We start from the raw sequence: 12565 nt of genomic DNA on the forward strand, positions 1-12565 counted from the left end.
GAAGGTATATTTTTCGAATAAATCAATAAATAATGTATGATAACTTGATCCAAACATGTGAGTCCATGGCATGGGGCATAACTACATGACTAACAACCTATGCCCCTTAATCATAAATTGTTTATGCTCGACCTTCTTCAAAACTAACTATAACTACCTAATTTAAACCCACATTCAAACCTAAAAAAGTCGTTAAAAAGAGTAATAATAAGGTTACATACATGAAGTTGTTATTCTAATATTGTATCATTACTCCTATAATAATTCACGAAGGCCATAAGACTTATTCTCATCCAAGGTTTTGTTTATTATAAGTTAATGCCTGCAATTTTTTTAAAATTTAAATATTTATCTATCTTTCAAATTCTATTAACTTTTGTTGTTAGTGTAAATGATAAAAATATCATTTAATGATTTTATTTAAAAATATAAAAATCTACCTATCTTTTTCACTTTAATTTTAAAAATTGATAATTTTCTTTTAATTTAGTTTTAAAAAGTTATTTTTCTGCAATATAAAATTTTTATATTTTAGAATTGACAGTCATCCTCTCAAAATTTAAAATATTATAATTACATTTTCATAAAATATATTCTCTTTTTTTTTATGATTGTAGTTCCCGATAATTCATATATCAAAATTGAGCAAAAAATTTTGCTCGATTTCAACCAATTTACATCATTGATGATGACGTTGTGACCCAAGAGGAATACTGAACCATATTATAAAACAAATACATTATAGTAATGGTAATGCCATTGCCAGTTCAACTCAGTCTTATCCTATAATGTCATGTGATGAGGCATCTACCAAAGTTAGGGAACCAGATTGTTGACCACATGTTGTTATTTTGAAATTTATAGACGGAAACTTCAACTTCAATTATAAAAAATATATATATTTTTCCCTATGAGATTGCTTCTTATACCGAATCTGGTGCCATCGATATCATCTTTCAACATCTTTTGTTTACCACGATAAGAATAAGATCTATTAAAATAATACTTAAAAAAGAAAAAAAAAACAAGTTCATTAGAATTCGTATAATTATGTTTTCTTAAAATGATAATAATAGATGGTTTTTTTAAATTAAAAGTTAATATCCGTCAAATTAAATTATGTCTTATATATACATCATTTTGAAAAAATAGTTCTAAATCTACTCCAAACACTAAATAAAATTGTGAAATTATAGAGAGTGAAACTTTTCGTTGCTCAAACATACTAAAATAACAATAAAGGGGCAATCAAACCTTATATTATATAGCCATTTTAAAGGATAGTTTGAGTGATATAAGAAAATCTAGATTCAAGTCTCTTCTAACGATATATCAATATCATACTTTTAACTTATCTAGTTTAATGATAATAAAATCAATTATTAAACATGAGATTAATCCTATTAGATATGGTTAATTTGATTCAAAAAAATTACTCGAATTAGATTCTTCATTATAAAAAAAAAAATTATATTATATAACTATTAGTTGTATAAACCACTACGTTGTCAACTCATAAGTCCATGACACAATATGAGTAGAGTACATTTTATCCAAATAGCAGGAAAATAAACTCTTAATAGTTATAAATGTTTATCTTCAACATACCTTTTTCATCCCTTACCTTTATAAGATAAAGATTTTAGTATTATCCAATAAATACATGTTATGGGGTTTTCTTATATTTGATATTACCAAATTTAATTACCTACTAACGTATTTAATACTTTTTAAGAGAGATCAATTAAAATAACTTTGAAAGAATATTTTTAGTTCTTACTAAACAGTGTGAACATCTGTTTAGTTGATACAAGTTTGTTATGATGACAATATTAAGGTTTTGTCACCAAATTGACAATTTGACATGTCAACGCCCATCTTGAACTCATCAAGATAAAAGTCAAAGAATGTGTGTTTTTCAAATAAATTGGCAATAATGTACATTAACTTGCATTGAATCGTTTGAGTCCATGACGGGAGGCACATTACTGACGGCTTTGCATGACCTTTTCTTTTAAAATAAAATTTTATGTATACTCATTTATATATTCAAAAATTGGTTTGTATAGCCCTACTGCTTATTTTAAGGTGTTACCTGGGCTCACTAAGTGATTTGGCAAATATGGACCTCCGATTTTCTTGGTAATGTGGTCGATGCTGCAGCTACATAATGACAAAACCACACTTTTCATTGACAACTGATGGAAGAAGCGAGAAAGAAGTAGAAATTTGAATTTGTTTTCAGCAGGCGAGGAGAAATAGAATACGTAAGTTGAAATAAATATATACCACGGAATGTAATGTAAGTCCAAATCCAATCCCGTAAGAGGAAGTTACCAAAACACAATAACGTCTTGCGTTCTTCAATCTGCTCGCCGTTCCTTTTCACCAATTTTTCCACCTCTTTCTTTGTATATTATTTGACCACGTGTTTTCAATTTGTGGACGGAAAGCTTAACTCCAATTATAAATAAATAAATTAATATATTTATTTATTTATTTATGAGATTACTTCCTTGAAAAAATAATAAAACAACTTTTTATCAAAAGATTATTATATAATTGATTAAGAAATTCTTAGTACTCCCTGTCCTTTTTTTGTTTTTGTAATTTTCAAAAATTTTATTAAAAAAAGATTTATTATTATTTTTTTATATATTCCAACAATCTAATTTTTACATGCCAAATTAAAGTTAATGGCATCCGATTTTATCAGACGCACTCCAATCTAATACAAAATTAAGCATGCCAAACACACCATAAATAGCTTATTTTGATTTTTGCTCATAATTTTGAAATTGTAGATAAGAAATGGATAGCACACCTCCTGAGAAGCCAAGTAGTCTGCTTCAACTTAGGTCAGAGTGCCTAATGCTGCAATGCAGTTTGTGGATTCAGCAATCAGGACGGAGTTGTACGTTAAGTTAAACTACAACAAACTGGATAATCAAGATATTGCAGTAAAAAATGATTCTCATATATTCTCTGCTTTCTTCTTTTTTCATACTGATATGATAATTATTTTAATTATTGATTTCAGTCATCTGCAGCCAACAATAGATACAAGGGTCTTTGTTACTTTGGCAGAACTGTCTCAAAGATCGTCGCTCAACAGGAAGATGAAACCACATGAGAAATTTGCCGCTGAAATGGAACTTCTGCAGAAAACAAATAAACACTAATCATGGTGCTGCATAATAAATCAAAATCTACTCATGCAGACAACTTCATTCTAGATTTGTACATGTGATTTTTACTCTAAATAACATTTCGGGTTTTATTTCATCAACAGCTACGGAAAGGATCTCAGAGCCCTATAATTCAACAATTCCAGAGGTAAGATCATTTCTAGGGTTTATTAGATTCTGGATATCAATAGTATTGGCATTTTGTTTCAATAAATTTATACTCCTCTAAAGATAATTTGAACTGGGCAAACATCCTCCCCTTTAAGCATAGAATATAGCAAATTCTACATTCAAGGTCAGACAACGTATTAGCATCTACAATAAGTGATAATTGTCTCTCTATAATAACAATTCCTTCTTTTTATCAAAAAAAAAATGTAAGCAATTCATTCCATGTATTCATGACGCTTATACACAAACTTCTATATATGCTCATATGATTAAAAAATAATAAAAAGAAAACAGAACCGCATAAGTTAACACTATATAAAACAGACTAAAAAAGATATAGTGATTTTTTTTGAGACTCCATATTTATGAGCATTACTTGTTTTTCAAATATCCAACATCATGAATATGTACTTCTTTGTTGGGTACCTTTATCATTGAGAGGTCTAGTTTATTCTTGAAGTCATTAGACATGCTTTTAGTTAGAGCAAGAAAACAACTAAACAGAGGGAAAGGAAAATTTTGACTTGAATTCACATTCACTGCAAAGAATATTGTACCACAACAAAGATCCTTCAGTAGTTATGAGTCCATGACTCATAAAATGGGCAATGCACACAAATGTATACATCATCCAAGCAATTACCTTTATAGCAGAAAAGAATCTAACATCAAGCACCATCAAAAACTGGTTCATGTAGAGCCTATCATATTGGCAGGTATCTTTCCCAGGTTACTCTTCAAATTTACAGCAGCTTGTCCAGCAGAAGATTTAGTACTTGTTAATTCGGTTGCCATGATTGATTTCTTTATCTACGAAATAACAAAATACCAGATCACCTATGGAAAAAGTAATTTATATGATTTCTTCCGGTCAAGTTTTCTACTTAGGCTAACACAACAATATTTGTGCATACAAACAGTTAAGCATTTGTAATATATCACAATAAAATCTGGAAGAAATCAAGGCCAAAACTCACCACTGCAAGCCGCTCCTTGTGGATATCATTTGTAAACTGAAAACCAACATAAAATACAGTTATAAAAAAGCCTTAAATTAACAGAGAATGCCTTCAACACAATAGCCTTTAGACTACATTTTTGGGTAAGATGGATAACAATAACCAGTCATCATAAATTTCTTTACCGGTTTCCTATAGGTCTTAATCTCATCACCACCAAACCCAGGAAGTGTCATATTCCAATTTCGTTCTGAATCAAGGCATAAAAACAGTAAATTAAGCACTAGATGTACAAAAAAGGAATAAACAGAATAAAACATGAACTTTTCCTACATAACTAACCAACATGTAGAAGTATATCTTTCGCTTCCAATGTATCTGACTTCCGATGCTTTGCTAATGAGCAACCAAAGGTAGTAATCTGATCAAAGAAAAAAGTGAAATTAAGAATGATTGCAAGTTGAAAGAAATATGAGATAATGCGAAAACACTAAATAAGAATAAGAAATAACAAAAAGTATATAATAACAGAATATTGAAGTCCTCAAGGTGCTTTTGCTTGTGTAGCATTGTCAATATCATGAGAATCAAAATTGAACTACTCACAGACTCCACAAAATCTTCTGCAATATCCACAAGAATATCTTCAACTTCAGGATCCAACCTCTCTGATGGATCAATCTGTCAAAGGAGCATAAGAATCCAATGAAAAATAAGGAGAAAAAAAAAAGGAAAGTCAAGGACGAACCCATGAACTCTATGACATCATAGCTAAGATGAGGAAACAAAAGATTGAGCCCATCTAAAACAAATGGATGAGTAAAGCCTTTGGAGGCAAATAAATTCTTTTAAATGGCTATGGAGATATCCTCTGATAAAGATTTTTTTATTCCATGAGTTTATAAAGAGTATTTATGGTCTTCAAGAATACGGGTGATAAAGAAGACCATACCAGTGGTATCCTAAATGTGATGGTAAGGGCACCCTTGTGGGTTTCTAATACTAAGAAATTCCAAGAGACAACTTTCTCTTTATTTACTTATGGGAAACATAAAATTGTGCATTGCCGTTGAAAAAAAAAGTTAAACCTGTGTGACCTTGGTAGAGAGGACAAAACAAAAAAGAGGGAAGTACTACGACTCGTTCTTGTGGAAACATCTAAAGCCATTTAGCAAAAGAGCCTCATATTTCTTCCCACATAGGCAACTCCAACCTTCTCCATATCACCTCATAAAATTCAGCCAAATATTAAAGAGGCCAAATTCCAATCAATATCCCAAAAGCTTTGAAAACTTTCTCTTTATTACAATATTGTAGTAGTAAAGTTACTGGCATTTTACTTTCTTATTGATTCTCTGCAACTTTTTCCTGTTTTACTTGTTTCCATGGGCTTTCTGGTTAACTTGGTTTTTTGACAAACTGATTTTTATTCCTTCAGTAATGTTATTTGTCTCCTATATATAAATAATAATAACAATAAAAAAACAATGCATGTATCTTCAATCTATAAATTTATGATTACCCACAAGCGCTAATCAACTGAAAGAATGGGAAAACTTCATTGACCTCATATGAATAAAATACAAGACCCTAATAGAAATGCACTGCCAAAGAATGAAACTAATTTATGCACAAATTAATGTTACTCCTCTCATTAACTAGGAATTAAATTAAGTATTAAATTGTTTGGTGCTCCACCTTTCTATTGATTCTATCTGCACTGCTCTTACAAATTTAGGAAAGTTTGCTCATCTATTGGCTTGCATAGACGCAGCTCACACAGGATATATGTAGAAAGTTCGTACAATTAAATCACTATCGGGACAACTGACAGAAAAAAAACTTCATGAAAAACTCTTTAGTAATATATAAAGTCCATCACCTCAAATGAAAAATAAACTAATATATTTTCTGATTTGCAATGCAACATAAGTGCAATATATTGGAAGGTCAAGCTTTGTGACAGACCAGTAACATATGATTGCAACTGTAAGAATTTGTTAGTACAGCCAATATGAACTTGAATTATGAATATTAAGAGAAAGCCACTATGTCTAACCTGGTTAACAAGCTCATTGATGCTTCTTTTGCCGACAATCTGATTACCAGATTCATCAGTTTCTGCATTGGCTATTCTACTCTGGGTCCCCTGCCGGACAGTGCTAGGTTGTACCATTGAAAGAGAGGAAGGCTTGTGAACTGCAGAAGCCTGTGCCCTTGAAATTTGTTGTTGATGTGATAAAGATTGAGAGACCCTTGATGGGGGAAATTGTTGCCCAAAAGACTCCTGTGGCTGATGAGAAGGTTTGGGCTGCTGTGGCTGCACAGATGACACATGCTGTTGCTGTGAAGTTGTTGACAATGGAACATGTTGCTGAGGGATATGTGCCCTTTGCTGCAAGGATTGTGAGTTCAACTGTGGTCTATATGAAGAGGGGGGTGGCAAAGGAGGCTTTCCTTGTGATCCAGAAGACAACCATGGCTGGTTAAGGGACTGAACACTTTGTGATGCAGTTGGTGCAGACGACATAGGGGAGGCCACTGGTGAGACTCTCATAAGACCTTGACCTTGAAAATTCTACATAGAGTGAAAGGAAAAAATAGTAAATACACACCAAACGAAGGCACCAAAAGCCCAGAACTCACCAGAGGTAACCCATGAAGCACGATCAGAACAGATGATCGGGTTGCAAAGAAGACTTGATCAATCATAAAATTTTGCAAGCCATAGTCAAATCACTAAATCAGTATTCCAGACAGTTCTAACTACATAGAACCAGGAAGGCCTGTTTCTGTAGGAGATATCTTAGTAGCAAATAACCTGCTTCTGATTATACACAAGCACAAACCAAATAAAGGAGGCCATGGTAACAGACACTCAGATTAAAATCCCGTGTCTGAAACCCTTTTTACAAATCAACCAAATAAAAACTTACTAATTACTTTGATGAACCAAGGTTTACATACACCTACTCTCACTGCCAGAATTCTTCTGATTTTAAAATTTCAGTTTCGATAGGCACAAACTTAGGCCATCAAATGTAAAATGAATATTTTATCATTATTATTTTGGTGTGAAACAACTACCCTTTTCCAACTGCCTACTCAAAACCTCGATTAACAGTCGTTTGCACCCAAAAATCATGTTTCTATGTTTCCCAGAGCTGCAAAAAGAAGCTATTTCTTTGTCCAAATCTACATTGAATTATATATCATTTTACTGCAAAATTATTAATCTTTTAATGCTTCAAAAGAAAAAATTTTTTATACAGGTTATGTATATTTCACTTTAAGAAAAAGAGAAATTTGAGTTTTCATGTCTAATTTTCTAACTTCTAAAAACCAGACCCTGTCACAAGGCAAATTTGAACCTAATTTACGCATCATAGTCATCACTACTCCTTTACCTCATGTAACTGATTTTTCCACGTAATTAACATTATAATCTTACTCACAACAGTTCAAGATTATAATGAACTTAAAAATAAGCACAAATGCCAAGTTCCAGAAAGGACCATTGTTTACCTGGGTAGCAGGGGATTGGCTACTTGGAGATGATGGTGGTGGACGGAGGGATGATTGTTGTGTGGGCCTCTGCTGATGGTGTTGAACAGAAATCCCACCAGGCCGCAGTTGTGCACCAGAACCTAGTGATCCTATCATTCCCATTCCTTGCACTTGTTGCCTTGCCTGAGAATTTGAAAAACGATATAACAAGTGATAAAGAAACAAACACCACACACATGCAGCCACTCAATATTAAAAAAAAAGCTTAATCATCGGCCTAGATAACTATAAATGTCATTTAATAACAACAAACAATGAAGCAACGATGAATTACATCAAACTAACTCAAAGAAACAGACCGCCTAAACCTACATTGGAAAAAATGACCTATATCATACAAGAATAGTGTAGTACCTCAATTCTTATAAAGCAATTAAAAAAAAAAGAGAGAGACCAACTCAAGTACTTTAACAACTTGTTCATTTTTTAATACAACACTAGGCTTTAGGATTTTGTTTCTTAAAACATTTAAACTCGATTAAACCAAATGCAGTGCATTTAAATTAAATCAAATGGACCCTACAATAATGCATAATTTCAATTCTAGTAAGCACAAACCTGCAATGGAGTGGAATTAGATACTGAATCAGGCATGTTAACAGCAGTCCGGCCTAAGCCACCAAACTGCTGACCAAAAGAAGCCGAGAAGGACGGCGTGGGTTGCGAAGTAGAGGGCACAGGTCGGGGCGCCGGAACCCCAAGGGCAATACCTCCCCTCTGCGGCGCGGAAGCAGAGGAAGACGGAGAAGAAGAAGAGGAAGAAGGAAGGGAAGAGAACTGAGAAAAATGTGAGGGCTGCTGCTGTTGCTGCTGCCAGGGTCTGGAAAATGAGGTCGGTCTGGGTTGTGGTGTAAGTGTGGGTTTCGCGGGTTGGGGGTGATTAGGGTTAGGGTTAGGGTTTGACGAAGGGGTAGGAGTAGTTGAGATTGTGGCGGGTAATGGTGATGGTTGTTCTTGTTGTGATGGTGGTGGTGGTTGTTGTGAGGGTGGTTCGGCAGTGGCTGTAGTGGAGGTGGTGGGAAGTGTAGGAGTTTGTGGTGGTGGTGGTTGTTGGTCCATGGCGGGATGGAGGTAAACTGAGACGAGGGATTGTTGCGAGAGTTCTGGTTATCGCCCTGTGCGTTACAGGAAATTGTTCTCTCCCCGGCTTTATGAAACTCAATAAAATTATATGCACATTTTTTAATATGCAATATCCAGATGGTGATCTCACCTTACTCTAATGAAATTAACAAAAACTTTAATTTGTCATCCCGAAAATACCCACCCCTAAACACCATTTCATACAAAATTTCTAGGTTCTAATCTAGAGGTGTCAAAAGGATCCGATCAGCACAAAGCACAGCCCAGACCCTTTCATTTTAGCCCGACTCAGGTAGGTACAATTTGCTAGACCCTACCAAGCTAAACTGCAGACTTAGCCGTTGGGCTGATTCGGCCCAACACGATACTATATCTAAAATATTAAAAATAATTATTATAATATAAAAATTAAAAATGTTTATAAAAGATGAAAATTTTAGATTTAAAAAAATGAATTAAGTTTTTTTAATCAATCTTATATATGTGAAATAACCGAAATTTAAGTTTGATTAGAACATGATATTAAACCTTTAATTATAGTAAAGAAGTGACTGCTCGTATCTTTTAAATTTGGGATACTTTTGCAAAAGCATCTCACATATAAGAAAATATAATCATTCGCTTCTTTCACCCATTATAAACAAACACTAAGCAAGGTTTTGAATCCTACATTGGTGAAATTGATCATGAAAACTCAACTCACTTATTATAAATAAATTTATCTTCTTTCATATCATAATTCAATTTTCTAATATGTTTTCTTATTTGAAAAAATATTTAAAATAAAAATAATTTATTAAAATTAACAGGTTAGTCTAATAAAGACCTATGAGTCAGCTTGTTAAAGATTTGACACGACACGATCTTATATATATAGAGTCATAGAGTGGGTCGACTTGGCCCAAACGATCATTATTGTGCAAGTCTTGGGTCAAGCACAGAGTACAAGCTTAGTGCATTACGTTGAGGCCAACTCGAGACAAGCCATTGTTGTGTATATTCTAATCCATAAAAATCACTCAAATTTAGTTAACAATAAAACTATGCATATCCTACACAAATGAGTATATAAACTTAATATGTGTTATCATATGATTGAATGATTTTGAATTAAAAATAAAGTAACACCTAATCACATTATAATACACAGAAATGTATGCCCATTTACAAACTCACGGGTGCACATAGTATTGCTCATTTAACTATATATTTATTTGAAATGTGTAAACATTATATTAAAGTACTATTTAATCGTACAATAATATATCATTCGGATACTCAATTTAATATTCAAAATTAGATATACATAATATTATTTTTTGTATAATAATTTATAGAGTAATATTATATGCACAGAGTTTTCATATACAATTAACAATCTAGATAGTTTGTCATTATGTAATTGAATATTATTTTATCTTCAATTCATAATTATACAATTATATGATAATATAACATTGTTCTATCTAATCATATACTCAAAAATATATCCACGTAGTTTTATTATTACTTTTTTAAGTGAGACTTTTGAATAGATTTGTATCTACACGTTAAAATTTGATGAGACGTTTGGAGGTGCAAATGTTCATTTATTGTAAATTTATCATGTATTTGGGCTACATGCTATGAAAAATCTACAATTGAGATGCGTGGGTTGTGAAAAAAGAGTAATACTGTATGAACAAATAAATTGTATAACCTTTTATACATAATTTGATATGAAGCATTTTGTTGGCTGATTTTGAAGTTAGAAAAAAAATATATAATCACATCATTTAATTACAAACCATCACTTCGGTTTTTACATAAAAAAATTTTATAATTTATTTAAACAGATAATTTTATTCCAAAAAAAGAAAAGAGAACATTCAATTAGTGTAAAATTTTTGGTCTTTCATCTCGTCTCTGATCTCTCTCGTCAAAGACACCCACAAAATTAGATTAAAGAGATCAGTTTTTGTCTTAGACAAGACAAGAGAGAAATCGGGGGGAGAGCGAGAATGCAACGGGAGACAATATTGAAAAGTGGTAACTGAAAAAATCAAACCTTTGGGGGAAATAGTTACTTTTCAAACTTTTGGTGGGACATTGTTAGCTTTTTAAATTAAAAGGAAAAAATGTAATAAAATTTTTATTTTTTTATATGTTTAAATTAAATGACATTATACCATTATCACTAATAAAGAATTTTAATATAATAATAAATAATTAAATTTTTAAAATTTTGTGGATGAAAGTTTGAGATTTGATCAAACCTCGGTGGGAGTAAGTCCTTTGACATAAATAATATAATTGAATGTTAAATAGTAGTGATTTTTAATTCTAATGAAGCAAAAGAGTATGAGATATTTCTCAATATAACTATATGCACTCATAAAAAGTTTTTTAAATTGAAAATAAAGTCACACACAATATCATAATCATACAGTGATACGTCTTCATTGATAACTAAATTGAGATTTATTATAAATGTACATAATATTATTCAATTTTTATATGAATTTGATTAGTTTGATTTCTTGTTAATGAAGTTATGGGAGTCCATTTGGTATGCTAGATGTAGAAATGTCCAGAGAGCCTTAGATTCGACTCAAGGCCCAATCCAACACAACCCGCAAATAATATAAAATAATTAAAAATTAAAAATATATAACATTATGGTTCAACCTACAAAACACGTGAATCAATCTTTTAAAAGCCCATAAAATCGTGATCTTGAGCCTAGATTGTGTCTCATACCTTATCATATTGCAAGTTGACATGACCAACAAGAGCCAAAAGACTTATTCCCACCCAAGCTTTGATATGTTCGCAAAATCTCATTCACAGGATTTTAAAAAACCTAAATACTTATTCATAGATTGTCAATTTTAATCAAAACCGTTAGTTATAGGGGTAAAATCGTTATTTTACCATTGAACCATAAAACTTTATATCATTTTCCCTTTATAGTATGAAAAACTAACAATTTTTTTCACCAAAAAGTTTAAAAGTTTTATTTTTCCCCTAAGTTTTTTTCTTTATTCTTCGGTGATCAACATTTGTTGCTATCGTTAGTCAGCCACCCTAGTATCTTTTTCTTTGGCCTTTGACCTTTTCATTGGAGCAGGTTAGTCGAATGAAAATGAATCACCTTTATTTATCGAAGAGATGATTAGAAAAGTTCTTATGTTGATTCGTTAGTTAGATGAAAATGATTCGTCTCTTTATCTCTTATCAGACAAAGGCAATTCGTCTTCGTCCGATAAACCTACTTCGATAGGAAGGCCAATGACTAGAGAAAAAGATGCTGGGGTGGCGGGCTTATGGTGGCAATAGATTTAGGTCATCAAAAAATGAAGAAAAAATATAACAAGGAAAAGTGATGTTTTCAAACTTTAGGTTGGAAGAAAATTATTAATTTTCCAAACTATGGGGAAAAATTATATAAATTAATGATAAAATAATAATTTTACCCCGTATAATTAATGGTTTTAGTTAAGATTAACAACTTATAAATACATATTTCAGTTTTTAAAACTCCATAGATGAAAGTTTAGAAACACATCAAAACTTTAATAGGAATAAGTACTTTGACTGACCTGTAAGACTCACTTT

General features: G+C 31.8%; 1 protein-coding gene and 1 long non-coding RNA gene across 4 annotated transcripts; one reads left to right on the forward strand and one right to left on the reverse strand.

Annotated features, from left to right (window-relative positions):
- Positions 1-2550: 2550 nt before the first annotated feature.
- On the forward strand, positions 2551-3285 carry LOC123226954. 2 transcript variants are annotated; one of them, XR_006504417.1, is made up of 2 exons: positions 2551-2914; positions 3041-3285. It is a non-coding gene; the product is annotated as an uncharacterized LOC123226954 (long non-coding RNA). The 2 variants fall into 2 exon arrangements; XR_006504418.1 differs by having other exon boundaries at positions 2819-2960.
- LOC123226937 (transcription initiation factor TFIID subunit 12) lies at positions 2756-9124 on the reverse strand. 2 transcript variants are annotated; one of them, XM_044651525.1, is made up of 9 exons: positions 8444-9118; positions 7844-8008; positions 6378-6896; positions 4925-4999; positions 4661-4739; positions 4504-4568; positions 4337-4372; positions 4003-4169; positions 2756-3158 (listed from the first exon to the last, which is right to left on the reverse strand). In XM_044651525.1, the coding sequence occupies exons 1-8, from the start codon at positions 8942-8944 to the stop codon at positions 4050-4052; spliced, it is 1560 nt and encodes a 519-aa protein (XP_044507460.1). In that variant the 5' UTR covers positions 8945-9118; the 3' UTR covers positions 2756-3158; positions 4003-4049. The 2 variants fall into 2 exon arrangements, with proteins under 2 accessions (XP_044507460.1, XP_044507467.1); XM_044651532.1 differs by lacking the exon at positions 2756-3158 and having other exon boundaries at positions 4056-4196; positions 8444-9124.
- Between the last annotated feature and the right edge of the window lie 3441 nt (positions 9125-12565).

This window comes from Mangifera indica, chromosome 1, assembly GCF_011075055.1.
Source record: "Mangifera indica cultivar Alphonso chromosome 1, CATAS_Mindica_2.1, whole genome shotgun sequence".
Lineage (NCBI taxonomy): Eukaryota > Viridiplantae > Streptophyta > Magnoliopsida > Sapindales > Anacardiaceae > Mangifera > Mangifera indica.